The sequence below is a fragment of the Porites lutea genome, chromosome 9 (assembly GCF_958299795.1).
Source record: "Porites lutea chromosome 9, jaPorLute2.1, whole genome shotgun sequence".
NCBI lineage: Eukaryota > Metazoa > Cnidaria > Anthozoa > Scleractinia > Poritidae > Porites > Porites lutea.
Genome location: NC_133209.1, coordinates 11,600,259 through 11,620,831, shown reverse-complemented (window position 1 = coordinate 11,620,831; position 20,573 = coordinate 11,600,259). Strand labels below are relative to the sequence as shown.

General features: G+C 39.0%; 1 protein-coding gene across 1 annotated transcript in view; it reads right to left on the bottom strand.

Moving 5' to 3' along the window:
• The window catches only part of LOC140948897 (uncharacterized), a 138,429-nt gene extending 117,893 nt beyond the window's left edge, over positions 1 to 20,536 (bottom strand). The window contains exons 1-6 of the mRNA XM_073398162.1: positions 20,524 to 20,536; positions 20,326 to 20,480; positions 16,636 to 16,840; positions 14,589 to 14,930; positions 13,872 to 13,997; positions 9,561 to 9,683 (exon numbers count right to left, since the gene is read on the bottom strand). Coding sequence (XP_073254263.1) covers positions 9,561 to 9,683; positions 13,872 to 13,997; positions 14,589 to 14,930; positions 16,636 to 16,840; positions 20,326 to 20,480; positions 20,524 to 20,536 — 964 coding nt within the window. The remainder of the gene's footprint in view (positions 1 to 9,560; positions 9,684 to 13,871; positions 13,998 to 14,588; positions 14,931 to 16,635; positions 16,841 to 20,325; positions 20,481 to 20,523) is intronic.
• Between the last annotated feature and the right edge of the window lie 37 nt (positions 20,537 to 20,573).

Sequence of the window (20,573 nt, the reverse complement as noted above, 5' to 3'; positions counted from 1 at the left end):
ACTGCTTTTCATGCGGGAACAGGTTTTCTTCGGGCTAACTATAAAACTTCAGCTTATTTCACTCCTTGACATTGTCAAAGCGCATTTTGTAAAGATAACTTTTTCCGCTTTATCAGCTTTTTTTATATCCTATTCCATTAATGTTTAACCTCCCTCAAAAACCCAAATAATACAAATGCTGTTGTTAAAAAAAGCGCTTTACCTGTTTTCGTGAATTCGCTACCCAAAGATCACTATGCTCAAAGGACAGGGCAAAATTTCCAGGAGAGTCGTAAATTTTTTTCCCACGAGCTTACAAAGAGAAAATGCAATGATTATTATAATTTAATGTAACCATCAGGTATACTCTACCCACGAGTTTACGGACAGCAAATGCAGTGATTATTATTAATGTAACCATCAGGTATGTTCTACCCACGAGGTTACAGAGAGCAAATGCAGTGATTATTATTAAATGTAACCGTCAGGTATATTCTACCCACGAGGTTACAAAGAGAAAATGCAATGATTATTATTAACGTAACCTTCAGGTATGTTCTACCCACGAGGTTACAGAGAGCAAATGCAGTGATTATTATTAAATGTAACCGTCAGGTATATTCTACCCACGAGGTTACAAAGAGAAAATGCAATGATTATTATTAACGTAACCTTCAGGTATGTTCTACCCACGAGGTTACAGAGAGCAAATGCAGTGATTATTATTAAGAGCCAGTCTCTGTAAGATCCTCATATCGAGTTTTGTCCACAAAATGGACTTCGCTCATAATTTTTCTGTAGACTTCTTTTAATAAGTATATAACAAATATGAAACCTGATTGGAGAAATTCGCCTCTATAAATTATTTTTAACGAATTTTCTTTCGGCGCCACATGAGGACCTGAGATGCTTGTGAAATATGCAAATTTTGTCAAAATTCAACCGATTGCTCCGGATACAAGAGTGCGACCCAAAGCTTTCAATTTACTAGTTATTTTAATTGAGCCTTTATCTTTAAAATAATACAGGTCAGAACCAGCAACACCCTTTCGTTTAGAAAATCTGAGGAAACACACTTAGCCCCTTTGACCCACTTAGCGAAACATACCATTACTTATTAAACGAAGTCTACAGAAAAATTATGAGCGAAATCCATTTTGTGGGCAAAACTCGATATGAGGATCTTACAGAGACTGGCTCTTAAATGTAACCATCAGGTATATTCTACCCACGAGGTTACAAAGAGAAAATGCAATGACTATTATTAACGTAACCTTCAGGTATGTTCTACCCACGAGGTTACAGAGAGCAAATGCAGTGATAATTATTAAGAGGCTGTCCGCGTAAGAACCGATAAGGCAAATTTTGGTCTATCACGGATTGCCCTGATTTTCCCAGTGGAAGATAACTATCCTATCCCATGAAGAAATATCACATTTATTTGGACCAACTCAATTTTTTCTCTATATTACAAGAAGATTTTCTAGGTCACCTAAAACTGGCCAGTTTGCCGTCGGAAGTGGTGCGATTTTGGTGAAACTTTAGGGCTCTGTCAAACCTGCCTTACAAAGCTGAATAAGCTGATTATTTTACACACAAAAGTTTTAACTCTGATTAATAGTTTCAAGGTTTAATGGTTGCATTCTGTGGAAAGTTGGCTGAGATATGATTTTTTTAAAATGACCTTTAATTTGCTTATCGGGAAAATTAATTTGCATAACTAGAGCTGAACGGTAATTTCGCAAAAGTGGCACCTGACCCAGACTCAAGTCTATGATAAAACAGAAGTACTAAGACCAGTCTACTTCTTAATGCAATAAAATTTGTGGGCATTCTTGTTTGCGTGCTGTACAAAGTTCCGTTAATGTTCCAAAATTCGCCATTTTGACAGCAAAGCTGGAATTGTAACGGTCTGCATCGGATCGTCTAATTTCCACAGCTTTAACGTTTCTAGTCATTACTAACTGTCATTACACCCTTTAAATGTTGGACTTTCGAAAACATGTGGAGAAAACTTAGTAATCGCTTTTTCTTGGGTTTTTTCTTGTCGACGATGAACGTGACTTCATTCTCCGTATGCAAATTAGCCTTAGATGCGTCGTTTCAACAACTTGACGTGAAACATAATCCTTACATTTCACATTTCTAAGAGGAAAAATAACTCTCCTTTCCACAGAAAAGCACTAACCATCACTTAGAATCCCCTTAAGGTCTGTTTTTTTTTTTTTTGACGAGGAAGAGTCAGCTGAATAATATATCATGATATATGTTTGCGTGGCTTAAAATAATCGAAATAACTGTGACTTGTCACGCATTCCTAAAGAGGGGCGGTCGATTAGAAAACAATAGCGTTTTTACTTGTATCGATCAATTTTATTATATTATCATCTTTTTTTAAATGATAGTTATTGATAATAATAATAAAAAAGAGTTAACCTGCAAGGTAAGTCCTCTTGTCAGCACAATAAAATTTGTGGGCACTCTTTTTTGCTTATCAGATCTTTGTACACGGCACTATCATTAAAAAAAAAAAATGCCCCACACTTTTTCTATCTTAAAAAGTATTTTTAAAGAGAAAATCCATGTATAGCTTTGCAAAAGGCAAATTAGCTGAAAAAATATCAGTTTCATTCAAAGGTCTTTAAAGCGTTTATCGGACTGGCAGAATGAAACGGGAAAAATGGTTTCTTTTTTCAGTGAATACACGCAAAAGGGATTATCTCAGTTTTCAGTTTTTGTTAGGGTATAACATCCGTATTCCCAAGATGATCTTGTTTGGTTTCAATCTAATTGAATTATAATGCAACAGGTGCCAGTTTCAAATATGATTATGTCATTGAAATCGCTGAAGAGATCAATTGTGAAAAATGGCTTATTCGGCTATTTCATCACGCTGTTCTTTCACATGTCGTGAATTTCCAGATAGCCAGCGAAATAAGTCAAAGTTTTGCTCTATCATGTAAGTATCATTCTTTTTTCTTCTTCATGCAAAAAATTTCTAAACGTACAGAGATATTCTACTTTCTCTATTTTAACATTTTAACATTCGATGTTTTCTGATGTTTGTTTCCAGTTTATTTGAGCTTGCAAAGATAGTTTATTTATTTCTACTTTTTGATAGCCGTGTATCTTGCCCTAATAAATTCTTACCTTTAAAATACTATACATAAAGGTTAATCCGTGTGTTGTAAAAGATAGTTTTCTGATGATTGTTTGAAGAGCATTATAGATGGGATAAAAAGAAAGAACTTTCTACACGGAGTCAGGATTCAACCTCGTCCCCAGGGCTTCCCCCCTCCCCTGCCATTTTCTAAGAGGAATGTCCTGGGGACGTGTATGAAAAGTATTTCATTCTTGCAATAAAAATAATTTTTTTTTAACTTAAACAGTGTTTAAAACATGTCTCTGGTTTTGTAAAAATTAGTGACACTTAAAAGTACCAGAATGTTCAGTCCAACTTTATATAGCCGATTTGCTCCTCCTGTCGCAAGAAACGTGAAAAAACTTGACGCCAAAGGGTCGAGAAGAGTACGATTGAGCAGTCAGCAACCATGTCCACACCTTTGCCGGTGAAGTTTATTGGACAAGATTTCTCTGTTTTTCTTTTTTTGATAACGTTTACACTAAGTCTTCAAAAATGCCTCCAGATTGCAGTTTTTTTTTGTATTTATACCCTCTTGAACAATGGGCACCATCAAAGTGCTCCTCTCATCTCTCTATTTTTAACCTACTTTACCATCCACCCTCTCTCCCCCCGGTTCCACCTCTACTTTTACAAGCATTTATACTTAAAGGGGTGAAATTTCTCCTAGGTATATTAATTTCTGAAAAATTAAGTCCTTCTAATTTTTCCTTAAATTCTTAAGCTTAGTTCTTTTTTCTTTAAGAACCGCCAAAGATGCTGCTAAGGCTGCAATACGCGCACTGTGCTCGCCCTTTCATATACTTCATCTAGTGAAATGCCTACCCTTTCATATACCTGAAGCCTGAAAAAGATACCCCTTTCGGGCGGAGCCTCCCCGTATAGGCCATCATAGGGAGTTCCCCGACTCCCGTTCCAATTTTGTGCTCACCTATTGCCAGTCCATGTTGGACTCTTGGCCCGTTTGAGTCAGCACCCAAACATAGTCCTAAGTGTAATTACAATAAGGTGATGGACGAAATGACCAATGTAATGAACTTGAATATAAATTGAACTTGACCATAGAGATCTGCTGCAAGAAGACGAGGTGTTCGAAAGGCAAAATCTTGTTGCAGGAATCGCTGGTGAAGAGTAATTGACACCACAACACCCTCAATCAGAAGCTTTCAGCCTATGTGTATGTCAAAGGAAGATCAACCTAGTCAGTTCAACGTGGTAACAGAGCCGTTGGGCAGCTGCCCCCCCCGGACTTGTTGAGCCAGACAAATCAAGTCTGTGGATGGATTTGTTTTCTTTAGACTCAGTTATTTTGATTATAGTGATTTGCAATTGTTTGCCATTTTCATCTTCGAGGTCTATTTTTCGGAGACATATCTCATGACAAGTGCTGAAAATAGCATTTTGGAGCCTCCTAATTTGAAAATTTTCTGGAGGAGGATAACCTCAGACCCCACTTCAAGGCTCGTGCCTTCGGCACTCGCGATAATACCCCCCGTTACAAAAAACCTAGCTACAGCCCTGGGTAAAGCTAAAAAAATCTTGTGTCACTTTTGAAATACCATTCAAACCCAGGGGAAGAAAAGGAGACCTAATTTACCAACTTTCGTCTTTCATACAAGAGTGCACGTGCTTTTCTCCATCAGCTCAGTAGTAAACATAGACAACATAGGGATCCTTAATTTAGTGTGATTAACAGCCGGCAAATTCTCTTGGGATTTAACAGGAGACGGATCGTAAACAAAGAACTATGCCTTTTTCTGCATGCCATTCCTAGTTTTTACTGAAATGTTGTTAATATTTAGCGATAAACAAAATGCTCTGTTAATACCACCGTAAAGTTTGTAGGCTAAGGTATTAGCTAGTGATCTAGGAAATGTGTGTGCTACTGAAAGGACTTTGCAGGTGTGGTCCTGTGGTGTCGCACGGGATTTCTGAAGTTGTTTGCGAGCGATTTCCCAAAGATTAATTGTCATTCTGTGATTTAAAATATTGTGCCAGTGCTCGTGAATAAGAGTGGCCGTGTCCAAGTGACTTTGTAGCTATAAATTGTCGTGTATTACACCATGGGAGGGGGGGGGGGGGGGTCATATTAAACCCTATCCTAGTGGCGCCCGGGGATACTGACTCAGTTAAAACGGTCGTAGAATGAATAAATACAACAGCACGGTATTTGCCACCCAGTAAAGAATCGGAATTGACAGTGATTAAATTGTATGATTATCAATAACTATCACTTCAAAAAAGATATAATAAGATAAAAGAACTGATCGATATACGGTCACTCTGGGGGAATGCGTGACGGGCCACAGTAATTAAATTATTTTAATTAGCGTAAACATACCTCCTTCTGATGCTTCTTCCTCGTGAAAGAAACAGACCTAAGAGGATTTTAAGTCATACAGTGTATGGTTCGTGTTTTTGCTTGGAAAGAAGAGATATTTTTCCCTTATAAAATATGAAATACAAGTATCATATTTCCTGTCAATTTGTTGAAACGACGCATCTAAGGCTAATTTGCATACGGAGAATGCAGTCATCTTCATCGTCGACAAGAAAAAACCCAAGAAAAAGCGATTACTAAGTTTTCTCCACATGTTTTCGAAAAAGTCCAACATTTAAAGGATCTAATGACATTTGGTGATAACTAGAAACGTTAAAGCTGTGGTTTTGGTCGATCCGATGCAGACCGTTACAATTCCAGTTTTGCTGTCAAAATGGCGCAGTTTGGAACATTAACGGAACTTTGTACAGCACGCAAACAAGAGTACTTCTGTTTTATCATAGACTTGAGTCTCGGTCAGGTGCCACTTTTGCGAAATTACCGTTCAGCTCTAGTTATGCAAATTAATTTTCCCGATAAGCAAATTAAAGGTCATTTTAAAAAAATCATATCTCAGCCAACTTTCCACAGAATGCAACCATTAAACCTTGAAACTATTAATCAGAGTTAAAACTTTTGTGTGTAAAATAATCAGCTTATTCAGCTTTGTAAGGCAGGTTTGACAGAGCCCTAAAGTTTCACCAAAATCGCACCACTTCCGACGGCAAACTGGCCAGTTTTAGGTGACCTAGAAAATCTTCTTGTAATATAGAGAAAAAATTGAGTTGGTCCAAATAAATGTGATATTTCTTCATGGGATAGGATAGTTATCTTTCACTGGGAAAACCAGGGCAATCTGTGATACACCGAAATTTGCCTTATCGGTTCTTACGCGGACAGCCTCTTAAATGTAACCGTCAGGTATATTCTACCCACGAGGTTACGGAGAGCAAATGCAGTGATATTATTAATGTAACCATCAGGTATGTTCTACCCACGAGGTTACAAAGAGAAAGTGCAATGTTATTATTAACGTAACCTTCAGGTATGTTCTACCCACGAGGTTACAGAGAGCAAATGCAGTGATTATTATTATAAATGTAACCATCAGGTATGTTCTACCCACGAGGTTACAAAGAGAAAATGCAATGATTAATAATAAAGTAACCTTCAGGTATGTTCTACCCACGAGGTTACATAGAGCAAATGCAGTGATTATTATTATTAATGTAACCATCAGGTATGTTCTACCCACGAGGTTACAAAGAGAAAATGCAATGATTAATAATAAAGTAACCTTCAGGTATGTTCTACCCACGAGGTTACATAGAGCAAATGCAGTGATTATTATTATTAATGTAACCATCAGGTATGTTCTACCCACGAGGTTACAGAGAGCATGCAAATGCAGTAACAATTATTAGATTTTAGTGCAACTATCAGGTTGAGTTCCTCCATTAAAAGATTTTTTTTGCTAGGGTTAAACAAGTTTTGCTTTCATGAGTTTCAAGGTGCAAGAAATTATCAGTATAATTATAGCACACAAACATTGTCATCTAATTTTTCGCACGTAGCCGGAATAATTCAACAAATGAAGCATATATAACGAAAAATCGTCCTCAGATGATCTCCATATTAAGTAAATTATACTAAACATGGCGAAAGAAATTATTGTTTGTATCCGTGTTATCCATCGTAAAAGCGAGGGTTCATCGCATGACATCCGGTATATTAAACAGAGGTAATACTCACGGGTTTCACGAGTTGTATGCACTATTTTTCGCCGAGAAACAAATTTAAACTTCAATTCTTACCTTACAGTAGTCCGTTCTTTTACCTTGCATTCGACAACAAATCTGTTAAAGGCGAACAAAGCGATTCCGGCACTCTTCTTTATGATGAGTAGCAAGCCGCAGGAACTGAAGCCGCTTGACTAAAGTAAAATCCACCGATATGCACGGCATTCTCACTACAAATATAAACAAACGTCGCGGGGAAAAAAAGACGAGGAGGAAAAAATGCCAGATCTTCGCCTCGACAATGTATTCCAGCTACCATGCCGGCGTATCTCCAGAAGGTGGACTCGAAGTGGGACAAACCTTGTGATTTTTTTTAGAAGCCCTTTGCGCGCAAACTAATTTATTCTGGCGCGAAATGAAGATTGACAATATGTATACTGAAATCTAATCCACGACAAGAAGATTTTCGCACTTTAGCGCGACATATTAAATGCCCATTTTTACAAGTACACAGAGAAAGTGGTCCACTAGTTTAACTTTTTTAAGATGAATTTACTCCACAAAAACAAAATGAAATGTTTTATCTCTATGTTGTTTACGTGCCTGATTAGAAGGCAGAAGTAAATTCATCATACAGACCCCATCAAAATGAAAGTACACGAATGAAACGGAATAAGTCTGGGGCGGTTTAGTTTCTACTCAGCAGCTTCTTTGCTTTTATAACAAAAATTTAATGTTGCAGTCTGTTTTAAACGTTGGCACATCAACGCGCACAGTCACTGAATGAAAACAGCAGTCACGATCACGTTCTTCGAAACCGACCAGACGCGCGCGACCTGCCACTGTTATGGTATGCAATTATCCTGAAGGTATTAATGTTCCCGTGACAGTCTTCGCACTGAAGGTGTAAATGGTAAACCGAACGGTCGCTTTGATCATCAGAAAGACCTGTCAACTTTGATGATTTAACTGATTAAATTACGGGACAGAAATTTTACTGCTTGCGGCTCCTCGTGTTCTTTGGTTATGCTAGATGAAGAATAAAAGTGTTACGACAATTTTACTTGTAGTTTTGAAGTAAAAACGCATGCCATTCATAAAAATAGAGCGCAAACAAAAATTCAACAACAACATATTGTCTTAGTCAACAAAATAAATCGAAGTTTCATTTTACAAACTACCCACAAAAGACGCTAGACCGAAGATTAAGACCAAGACTGTTTCATATCATTAACAATTAGACTGTCTGTCGCTACTGATTTAATAATTTAGATGCTGATAGAACAAGAGACATCAAGTCTTTGTTTTGATCTTAGGGCAACACACATTGATCGCGCAAAATTGTTCGATCGTGCCGAATCACTGCGACGTCGAGAAAAACAGAACCAAGCATCATTGGTATACTACTCCACTGTAAGCAGTCCGTTGATAAAAAGGGAAAGTAAACTCTGCTATTTTCCAAAAATCTGCTCGAACACAAACAGTTCAAAAACATGGCATTTACAGGATCTAACTCGTACTAAGGTGCCTCTCTAAGTCCGTTGAGAACAATCTGGACGAGCAAACGGTCGTGTTTATCTTTGCCGTGAATCCAGAAAAATACAAGAAGGAATCTAGCCGAATTTTATAATGTTTCCTTTGCCAGGAGTTTAGTTTCGTCACGAAACTCATGGCCTGATGCTCCTTGTAATCGTTTACAAAAAACGGCCGCCGCCAACTCGATAGTCGCTTTATTACATGTCCACATAAAAATCCTAGAGCCAGCAGCCTCTAAAATAACTCAATAGGAAGGTTCTGGGAACTATAGGGAAGATTGCATCAAAGATTCCATCACTCATTGTAGAGTAGCCGTCGTTAACTCTGCCATTACAACGGCCGCTGATAAGAGGACACTGTAAATCCACGTAAAAAAATTCCACAGGCAAACAATTTCAAAATAACGCCAAAAATTCTTCTGTAATCACCATAGAACGATTCTTAATACAAAACTTCGCTAACTATCGAACGATGGCTGAGATTTAGACAGATAAAAACAGTCTCCAAAATTTCCCACACAACTTGAAAAAGTCGGGCCGAATTTTTCAAGTTTGTTATCATTGGCTCGCGCATGCGTGTGGGGTGACATAGTCCCCTTAACATGGAAAACTGAGTATTCAATCGACCGCGATAAGTCTATCCCCTCGCTAACTCGAACTGGTTTTTGTTTTCCCTCAAAAATTCGAATTAACCCGGATTCTAATGTATCTGCAACCAAGCGTTCCTAAATCCCGTCACCAAATAACTTTATCGGGGCACTTTTGGCTCAAGATATTTGAAAGAAAGTGACAACCGATGACATGATTAGTAGTCCCTACAAACATGCTGAACGCACTCGGCTTACCTGTACAGCTGGTTCCATCTCCTAAAAAACCAGGTTTGCAATGACATTCAAAATGGGTTCTGGTATTGTTGCAAAAGGCATCTTCATGGCAGTTGTCAAGATTCAAGTTACATTCGTCAAAATCTGAAAGCAAATTAAGATAATTTGAAGCAACAATAAATACATACGAATATATATCTACCATTTCCGCATAAGAGTGTTTGAAAAAGGAAAGAAATATTATATTTGGCAAAAAGATAATTCTCCCAAACCTAGCTTGTCACAGTTCAGAATTGGACGAGTAAACGATATTTACACATTCACACACACCCTTAGGTTTTCGGAACATATTTTCTTTAGAATGAAGCTTGTGTAATTTATAATAAAAACTCATTAATACTCACTAGTCATATTAGTCCACTAGTCATGTTTATGGTGTGAAAAGGCTACTCCCATCCCGCGGGTCCCCGGGTTGCGATAGGGGAATGGCCCCTAAATATAGGGGTTAGCTGCGAATTACCAAAAAGCAGTCCCGGACAAAACACGGTTTGGCCTTTGGCAAGGCGTAGTATCCGGAAGCTACCTTAACCAGGGTCACAGTGGAACCGGGGGATGCAGCTTGCTAGATGTGTGGCTTAGCGGAAGAGTCACCTCGACCAGTGATAATACACACATGATGCTGGGCGCGAACCTCTGCTATGGTCAACGGCCAGGATCAACTCATTCCTGAAGCGAAATACTGCTGCCTTTAGTGCAGTGGCGACCCTTCTGAGAATTAGCCATCGAAAGACAATACGAAGAAGCAACATCGAAGCACTACGGTTAAAGTACCCATCATCCTAAGCCAAGCATTCAACCAACCCAGAGCAATGAGGGTAATGACGCCACGTTTTTTAAACCCACGGCACAAAATGTGGCTGATAGCAGCGAGGATAAACAAGGCAACCGGGAACAAGTATCGGAAATATTAACAAAGCCCCGCATGCTCGACCATAAAAACCCTGCCTACGTTGCAACATACAATGTAAGGACAATAAGACTGAAGATTACTAGCAGATGGAATTGGTTAAAATATTTAGAGATTCAAACTCTCTGGTACTCGGTATAACTCAACACAAAATAATACACAAGGATGAGGAAATATTCAATAAATACATCGAAGGGTCCTCATTGATCACGCAATCCGCTCGGAGAAATGATCAGAATGCTGCTTGTGGTGGAGTCGGAATACTGTTAGAAAAAAAGAGCTGAAAATGCTCTTGCTGAAGTGAAAAGCTACAAAGAATGGATTTTTATAGCCAAATTCAGTGGCAACCTCACCACCGTAGTAATAGTAAACTATTCTCTTCCAAGAAGGCACAGAAGAGGCCGAAGAACATTACACAAAAATGATCGATGCAATAAGAGAAACGCCCTAACCAGACCTTCTCCTGGTCATGGGAGATTTCAACGCGCATATTGGAAAGGAAGACGCAAAGTTTCCGTACCACGAAAGGACTTTAAAAAAAAACGGACAGCTGCTATTAGATATGGCGCAGGAATGCAATATGGTTATTTTTAATACCAAGTTTCAAAAGAAAACAGGTAAACTTTAGTCCTACCTTGACAGGGCAGAAGACCCAAATTGACTACATTCTGGTTAACAAAAAATGTCCAACTCAGCCAAGGACATCGAAATGTACAACACGTACTCCAGGATCGGATCTGATCACAGAGCACTGAGGGCTAAAGTTAAAACTAGTTTACGTACTTGCAAAGCCCACAACGGAAACCACAGTACGACTGGTCTGCTCTCAGATCAGACGAGAACCTGCAACTAACATACTCAGTCACTGTGAAAAACAGATACGCGGCACTGTGTGAAGACACGCAATGTGCGACCGAGAAATGTAAAAAGCTTATCCAGAGCAACAAAGAGGCAACAGAAAAGCTTATCCCCAAAAAGAGTAGGAACTCGGCAGAAGGAAGTTGTAAGAAGACCCACGTTTAGATACAGTCAGATAGAAGAAGCAGGAAGCATTCGTTAGCTATCAAGAAGATCCAACAGCAGAGAATGAAATCGAATTACAAGTCCAAAAACAATCCTTACATTTAGCATACAACCAATGTATGGAGGAGGAACTGGAAGAGCAAATGCGGCGTGTGGAAACACTTGAAATGGAATCCAAACATGGCGATGGTTAGAAAGTAGTCAACGAGATAAGCGGTAGAAACAGCAGCAAAAAAGGAATCTTGGAGGGTGGAAGCAATGAAGAACGGGTTAAGATAAGAACTGGCTTTATCATCTTTAGACACTGCTTGGTGCTGAGACAATGAGAACGAAGAAATAAAAATTGTGATCGAGGGTTTGCACTCTCCAACTGGCCTATTCAGCATTTCTGAATTAGAAAGAGCAAAATCTAAGATACTTGAAGGAAAAGCAACTGGACCTTATAACATCTCGCCAGAAGTCATTAAGTGATGTGATCTGGACGATATCATACTGAACATTGCCAAAAGCCTCCTCATCAAAGGTGAAAAACCAAACCAATGGTCTAGGAGCAATATTATCCCTGTCCCCAAAAAAGGGGACCTCAGTAACGGAAGCAACTATCGAGGAATCTCGCTCAATGCCATCATAGCTAAACTTACCAACCGTCTTGTACTAAATAGAATCCAACCAGTCTTAGATCTAACATCTGCGAACGAACGAGAATGGCTTCAGACCAGGCAGATCAAACAACCTCCCAGATATTCTCCGAAGACTTATTGAGGGAGTCAAGTCCGACGCCCTACCACGGTAGTTCTATTTCTCGATTTTCGAAAGGCTTTCGACCGCAGGCATCGTGGTACAATGCTGCGTATCCTCAAGGAATACGGCATACCTGAGGAACTTGTGAACGCAATTGCTAACATGAATGAGAACACTCAGGCACTTGTCCTGTCGCCAGATGGAGAAACAGACTGGTTTGAAATCACAGCGGGTGTATTCCAGGGGGACGCTCTTGCCCCACAACTCTTTACAATCGTCCTTGACTATACGATGAGGCAAGCATTAAAAGCACATGGCAATCCTGCCGGCTTTACGGTTGAACCAAGAAAGAGCAGACGACACCCACCGATCATAGTTAGCAATCTAGACTTTGTCGACGACATAGCGTTGATACTCAACCACATTGATGAAGCACAGAGTCGCTACTAAGTATAGAGAATGCAGCTGCAAAATGTCGGACTATATCTACTAATTAAGACCAAAAGTGATGGCTCAATAAGAATAGCGACCGATTTTAAATATCTAGGTCCTTGGATTGATGATTCTGAAAACATGAAAACGAGAAAAGCTCAAGCCTGGGTGGCGTGCAATAAGTTGGGCAAAATTTGGAAATCTAGCCTGTGTATGGGGAAAAGGAGGTTAGATAAACCCTGGCAACAGTAGAAAGTGTATTCCTTTACGGCAGCGAAACATGGACTCTAACAGTACAGAAAAGTAAATTGATGGTGCCTATACCAGAATGCTTCGCACAGCACTAAACGTTTCTTGGAGGGACCACATTACCAACAAAGATCTGTACGGTCACCTCCAAAAGTTTCTAGCAAGATCAGGGAAAGAGGAATGAGAGTAGCTGGGCATTGTGTTAGACACAAAAAGGAGGAGGCATCGAAGCTTGTGTTGTGGCAGCCACAACACGGACAAACTTAGAGAGGAAGACCTAAGACCACGTACATGCACACTTTGTTTGAAGACACCGGGTTCCCCATTATCGGAGAACTCAGAACGGCAATGCTAGACCAAAGTGACTGAGGAGGGAGAATCCATGTTGTCCGAGCTGGTGCTCAACCAAACTAGTCCAATTGCAGGCATAACGAATTTAATCACACGTAAGGACCTTTTTACCCGGTAAAACTAAGCGAACTGAAAAGTCCTGGGAGGTCTTTCATTCCCGCCCTTAGGGCAAATACGGGGTTGAATGACTGAAAAAATGTGACGCTGATTAGGATCAACATTTTATACAAAGAATACTAATAAACAAGAAATCGTAAATAAAACGGGCCCTCCATTTGCAAATTACTGAAAATTCAATAATTTAACAAAACATCTACCGGAGGCAGAAAAATGTTCATCCTAAAAAGAACAAAAAACCGTCGACAGGTCAGAATTTTTTCCAAAATGAAATATTTTTTTTTAACCGTGGAGAAACACCATATCAAGATAAACTGTTACAGCGAGTTTCAAGAATGAGGTATGGAAATGAGTCAAAAACAATTAATTTAAATCAAAGGTAATAAAAAGTGGTTTCAAATATCATTATTATTGAACACGTTTTACTGAAGACTTAAGAAGAATTACATTACCTTTATACCAAGTGCATGTTTCGCCATCGCCAGTGTAACTCAGCATACATGTGCATTTGTAAGACCCCTCCGTATTATTACATGTTGCATTCGAATGACAAGGCTGGTCATCGCATTCATTCTGATCTGAAAGAAATGCATTATATTTATTTTCAGTTAGGAATATTTTCAGGCCTGTTTTCATCAGCGAGGGAATTAAAAGCAAATGTAGAAAAATTCCAAGATGATTTAGACATAAAGGTGCATGGTGCCTTAATAGTAACAACAAAAGCTTAGGAAGTGCTAGCGTTTCAAAGCACTGGTGTTTTAATAAAGTTTACCTTAGTTCACACTGACCTCTTCAGTTACACACGAGTCTCGGGTGTAGATAATCCATTTTAACAATTTACTCTCATCTAGATAATCTGAGCTATGAAAGCAAATTTCTAAATATAACTTAGAGGTCTAAATTCGAAGCCAACCCTTGCATTATTATTTAAGTTTTCCTGCTTCCGCCAAGGAGATGCAGCCTTTTTGAGGTATTTTTTAGGTGTCGAGGTGATGTTTGTAAAAGTACCAAACGTTATTTTGTCGAAATGCTTCCTTTTAATTTCAAAAGGGATGAAGAGTACCGAATTAGCCACGAATTTTTTGTATGTTTTTGACCTCTGCTGCACCATATCAGATATCTATCGCCAGATTGTAATTTTTCTACATTTAGTTTGGTTTTGGTTTTACCTTTTGCCTGATATGTGATATCAAACCCTTCAAACTCTTTATCACCGTCTGTATTAAAGGTAATCGTCACTGGCCCAGTAGCCTCTATGATAGGGGGCAGTACGTCGCCACAAACCCTGGTTTTTTCCGGAGAACTTGTGGAATTTCCTTCTTTCACTGATAGCCAGTCGAATGAACATCCTTCGTTCTTTTCTAACATAAATTTGTGGAAAGTCAGAGTAGTGTGATAGCCGTAGCCAACATCAATGAGCCATACGCACGCTAGTCTTGTTGGGTAGTTATCGGGATGGTTTGGAGACATAATGGTTCCCGACAAAGCCGTCAGCCTTACATCACAAATACCTTTTTTAGTAAAAAAAAAAAAAACAATAAAAAAAGTTGATATTGATTGTTTTTTACCATAGGCTATTACTGTTGTTATTATAACCTCCTTATTACACAATGTTGATATTGTTCAATACGAAATGAATAGCTCATAATTCAAGATTTCAGTTTTTCATTTTGACAGTTCATTAATTATAGGAGCCTTCTGTAAGCAGTTATCTCTTAAATTTGTATCATTCATTTGTATAGTTCATTTTTAACATATAGTTTAGCTGTCAGGGTCCTTTTGCGTCTGACCAGCAATTTTTATTACAAGCGTCGTTTTGAATTGCAAACGAATCAACTTTCATAACGATTAGTCTTAAGAAAAAGAGAGAAGCGCTCGACTTCGTTCGTACTCTAGCTCCTTTCTGTTTTATTTGCTTTACAACAGAACATACATACATACTTTATTTGAGTATGTTAGAAGGGGCAGCCAGAGACTGATGTGGACCTACTAAAGGACAAATAATTAAAAAATAATAATAATAGATAAATAAATATAAATAACAGGCCACATGAAAGGCTTCTTTATTTGTTAACTATTGTTCATAACTAATCATATAACTGCTGGCTTTAAAAAAACATAGCAAGCGTAGTTACACTCATATATGCTGAAACCTGGAGCGTTAGAACGCCAGAATACTACTGAACGCCAGTAAAGATGGAGTCTATTAGAAAATACAACACAAAAAAAAGCAACGAAGAATCACCCAGGCCAAAAAGTCTGGTTATGTTTCCTGCATCCTAGGTGTCCTCCATAAACCAAAAGTTGATCACGGGACTTTAAAAGGGTATCGTATAATATCTGTGGCAAAACGTTTGGTCAATAGTCTGGTCAATAATTAATGACAGACCAGCGCGAAAGTGTAGGCAAAGTTTGCAAGGCAAGTTCCGAGACTCAGCCCCGATTCGATCTACAACTCAGAAAACTTACAAAAATAACACGCAAAAGTTCCTAATAACGCGATGCCTTATGTATTGTCACATACACTTGGGAGGAGATGGTCAGATCAGTGCAATCCGAGAAGGTGCACACCAGCAACCTCTCCTAAATAAGAGACCAAATTCTTAAGACATAAAACCGAGACCCGAAGCCTCTCTGCTCACTGCAACAAGAAAACAGCAAACAGAGCTCACTCAAAGTGATACTCCGCCAACGATAATAATTGTCTCAATAACTGTACTATCACGTAAAAGAACAAGAAGTATAAATCACTTACGCCTCGCTCATTACTTAGCAAAGCAGAGTTACAATCCGAACGCTACATTGTGATGCGCTGTTACACCAAAAAAACGCGAAGCTTAGTTGAAATGAATGAAATTGTCTTTTAATGAAAATGTTTCCCATCTTGTTACAGTAGCTATATTTGGGGACTTTGATCCAGTCTTCGTTATTCTTAAAGCCGAAGTTTTAACCCACTGACGAATTGACACTTGCAGTCGTCATAAGAACTAAATACTAAGTTGCCGGGTCTTCCGAATACTCATAGAATGCCAGAAAGCAAGAGCAAGTAGTCTTGTTGTTTTAGTCAAGACCATGCCAGAGGGCTTTCTATATTTTGCATTTGCGGCAAACAGAATTAAGCACCCCTTTGAACAACAATGAGAAATTCCGGGATTTGGTATATATCAGCGCTCCGACGTTCCAGGTTTCGGTTTACGTAGTTCAGTAGTTTAATACCTTTGTGCTTTGCTAAAAAGCCTCTATTTTCCTTGTCATTGTCTGTATGCATATGCACAAGTAGCATGTTACTGCTGGAAACAAATGTTTTCTCATCAACATCTTGCAAGCTGAAGCCACACAATCGCGCTATTACGACGGTGCTTCCATACGAACCATCCAAGATTTCAATGTAATCATTCGGACAGTTGGCATCCTTTTCCGCCTATTTTAAATCAAAATTAGGACGTCTATTAGTAATCTATTACTGAGCCATTTCTGAATTAGTAATCTGAATCCTGAATATCTGGTAATGAACAACCCTAGTGTACTGTCCCAAATCTTGGATGAGTAATCTATACGGTGAAATGACCAATAAAGAGTTAACGCCCAACTTGTTGATCCTCGGTCGGGAGACGTAATGGCTCCTTGCAAACGAGAGTCAGTCATAGTATGAATATCTTCTAACTTATACCATGCAACTCTGACGTCCCTCTCTTTTCATTTAAAACTGAAGCTAAGGGTCGCGAAAAATCTCAGAACAGCGAGGTGTTGATCATTCATTGCCTCCTACTCAGGCTGCACTGACAGGAAGATCAAACTTATTTAACTTTCTATTACAACTATTTGACATTCCTGTTTATATTTATAGCTAGGGGGTTTAATGGAAAATAGTGAACTTAGAAACTACTTCTCTGACCCAAGCGACCGGTATTATTGCTGGCGAGCCTTATGCGAGCCAGCACACTATTCTCTACAATGCCGGGAAGAAGCCAAAATTTGTCGCATGCAACATCGTTCCCAGGGTTCTCTCCTACCCGCCCGTAAGAGGTTGTGTCGCATGTACGATCAGAAGCATGCGCAGTCCATTGGTTTTCTTATTATCCAGGGTATTCACCCCTGGGTGAGGAAATCACGGAAAACGCACGTGGATGAGATCGAGATATTTCTAATAAATTTCAGAGAACAAGCAGATTATAAACGAGGTGAGTGTTTATAATAATAATGGCTATTTTTATATGCTAGATGTCTTTTTCTTGTGGAAGTATTCATCGAGGTCTCGTTCCAGAGCGTTTTAGTGGTGAATCTAGAGGAATACGAGATGTCTATGTGTCCATCGATCAAATCCTCCTTCATCGAGATAATTTTTGTCTGCGCATGCAGCAGAAGTGATGTGACGGGCAAAAATTCTTCTTTTCGGAGCAAACAACTGCCGACTCTAGCTTGCTGGTCTCGGGAGAAAAGAGAGGAAAGATGCGAAGCAAATCAGTTTTGCGTCTAAAGCGACTTTGGTACCGCATGCGATAAATCAAAGAATTCTTCGCCGAAATTGGGGCGTTAAATTTTATCGTTGTGCCAAAACCGCAGCCCGCTGAGGTAAATACTCAGCTGATAATTTGACCATGGGCCACATTAGTCCGTTAAGGCGAAATGAAGGCCTGCAACCATATGGACTCAAAATGCGTATCGCTCTTTGAAGCTAACCCCTGTCTAACCATTCAACTGTAAAACCATTTGACTGTCGCGTTGGCTAGCGCCTGCTACTCAGGCTACCGTCGGGTCCAATTGTTTTTAAACCTTTCAGCCAAAAGAAAACTTCTCGAGCACCAGATTAAACCCGTTACTATCCATGCGTCGATATCTTCGCACCTCCAGCAGCCAAACACATGAAAATCTCTTGTCTTCCTCGGGATTCCGCCATCACTTAACCGTTTGTGACCTCGATAAAATTATTTCCATAGGCAACTAAGGAAATCTAAAAAACTATGAACAAACACTTACTAAAAACTCAGGCTTCGTTTATCGTCTGTTTGCACCCTAGAAATTTACTCGGAGAAGTATCGAAGGGCTTTTCCTTTCATTCATCACAAATACACAGACTGAAATAACACATTTTTTCTTTTAAATACGCTCTAATTCCCAGGGGTATTCTACGTAGTGTCCTCCGGCTCTGCCGCCAGTACTTATTTTTCAAATTAAAACTCCTATTATGTATGCTCACAGGTTAGGATATCAATGATATATTTTCCCCACCCAACCGTCAATTTTTCATAACTCCATGATTTACTCTATGATCTAGGCCGGCGACACGCACCACGAATAAATAAACTGACAAGAGTTGAGCGAAACGCAAAGAAAAGTGGGTTTCTAGACTCTAGCTGGAAGAACTTTTTAAAGATATGGTGGAGTTAGGTTATTAACAATCTTAAGACAAATGAATATCGTCAACTAACTAAAACTGGACGTGATTTTATCTTCTTTCGTCCCAGCTACTCCATTAGACGAAATCTCCTTTTCAATTCACGTTACCAGTCGCAGAGCGAATTGTTGTTTTTTTTTTTTAAAGAATTCACTTTCCCAATGTCGATGCAAATATCGCCCCAGTAACATCAGCTTTTACATGGAGAGATCAATTAATATACGTGTGGTTTTCTTACAGGATCCTTGCCTACTTTGTCTAGTGGTGATTCATGATATATTCACAGTAATTGGAGTAACAGGGGAAACATAATTCATACCGTACGATCTGGATACGCCGTCATCTGAAATCAAAAGAGAGAAGAGAAAATTACTGTATGTATTGTATACAGCTTTAGTATACACACACTCAGTGATCTTGGTAATTCAAGCAATCTGATTGGTTCGCTATCTCGGACTATGACGTTATATTCACCGCGCTAGGCGGTGAATATCAAGCAGAACAAAATCGCTGTCGTGAACTGGATGTTTTGCCAAAGTTTCATAGTGAAGCCTTTTTGAAAATATACGAATATCCAAGTGCTGATGACTTTGAAGGCAAGAAAAGACTTCATGGTGTTTAAACAGCGTGATCTATTGTGAAGTGGTTAACTGTAGCTGACTTTTTGTACGCTCGAAGCTATGTTTACCACGACAGAGGAAAACGAGGCCGCTTTGGCACTTTTGTGATTTCGGGATTTTCTCGCAAGACCAGTTTTGCCTATAAATAGAAGTTAATTCATGGAGAAAAGAGGAAGGCAAATATTTTCGAAAATTGTACGTGCCAGCAAGTTAACAAAGCAAAGAACATTGGAGATAAACAACGCTCACCTTGATCGTAGCCGCTGTTGACAGCATTTGCAAGAAGCGACAAGGGAAACTTTCTCATTCACGGTGAGTTGACAGAAACAAATAAAGCGCCACTTTTCAATTTCTTCTCAGAATCGGGTAGTAATATAAATTTTCGGCGTTTTCTTTTAAGCTGTTGATGCTAAAGCTTACAAAACTCGATACAAAAAGATTAAAACTATCATTTGCCATTTTTGAAGATACTGTAAAGATGTAACTTTTGTACATCCACTGTTTACGGCTTCGTGTTCACGCATGAACTCACCCGTCAATCAAACCAACCGTTTTTTAATGGTTTCCTTTCTGATTCTGTTGAGATCACTTCGTGTGAATATACTAAAACAATTATTCACCTCAGGCTCAGTTAATATTGTTGAATAATCCCCTCGACTTTGTCTCGGGGATTATTCAACAATATTAACTTCGCCTTCGGCGAATAATTGTTAAATAAAGTTAAACTCGTTTCGATTTAACGTAGAAATGAGTTGACAAAACGCCGGCTTCAGCGTCCAGGATTTTCACATAAATATTCATGGCCAAAATACCATAAATACAATTAAGGCATCATAGAATGCTGAAGATTTACAAACTTAACGTTAGTCATTCCTTTCTTTTTATTCTCACCGATAAATCTTGAAATTCTATTTCAATGTTGTTTCCTTCAGCAACTCGAATCAGCCAGTAACAGTCCATATTTTTTGAGTAGGGGGATGGGTAATTAGGCGACTGGAGCGTGCCACTCCATACTGTGATATTTTGCTCCCCACATGGCTCTGAGTCTGCAAGTGAAAATTTGAAAGAGTCTGGTCATAAAAAGTTTACAACTTTCGCCCATTGGTGGCCTAAAACAAGCGATTATTATATTACTGTTT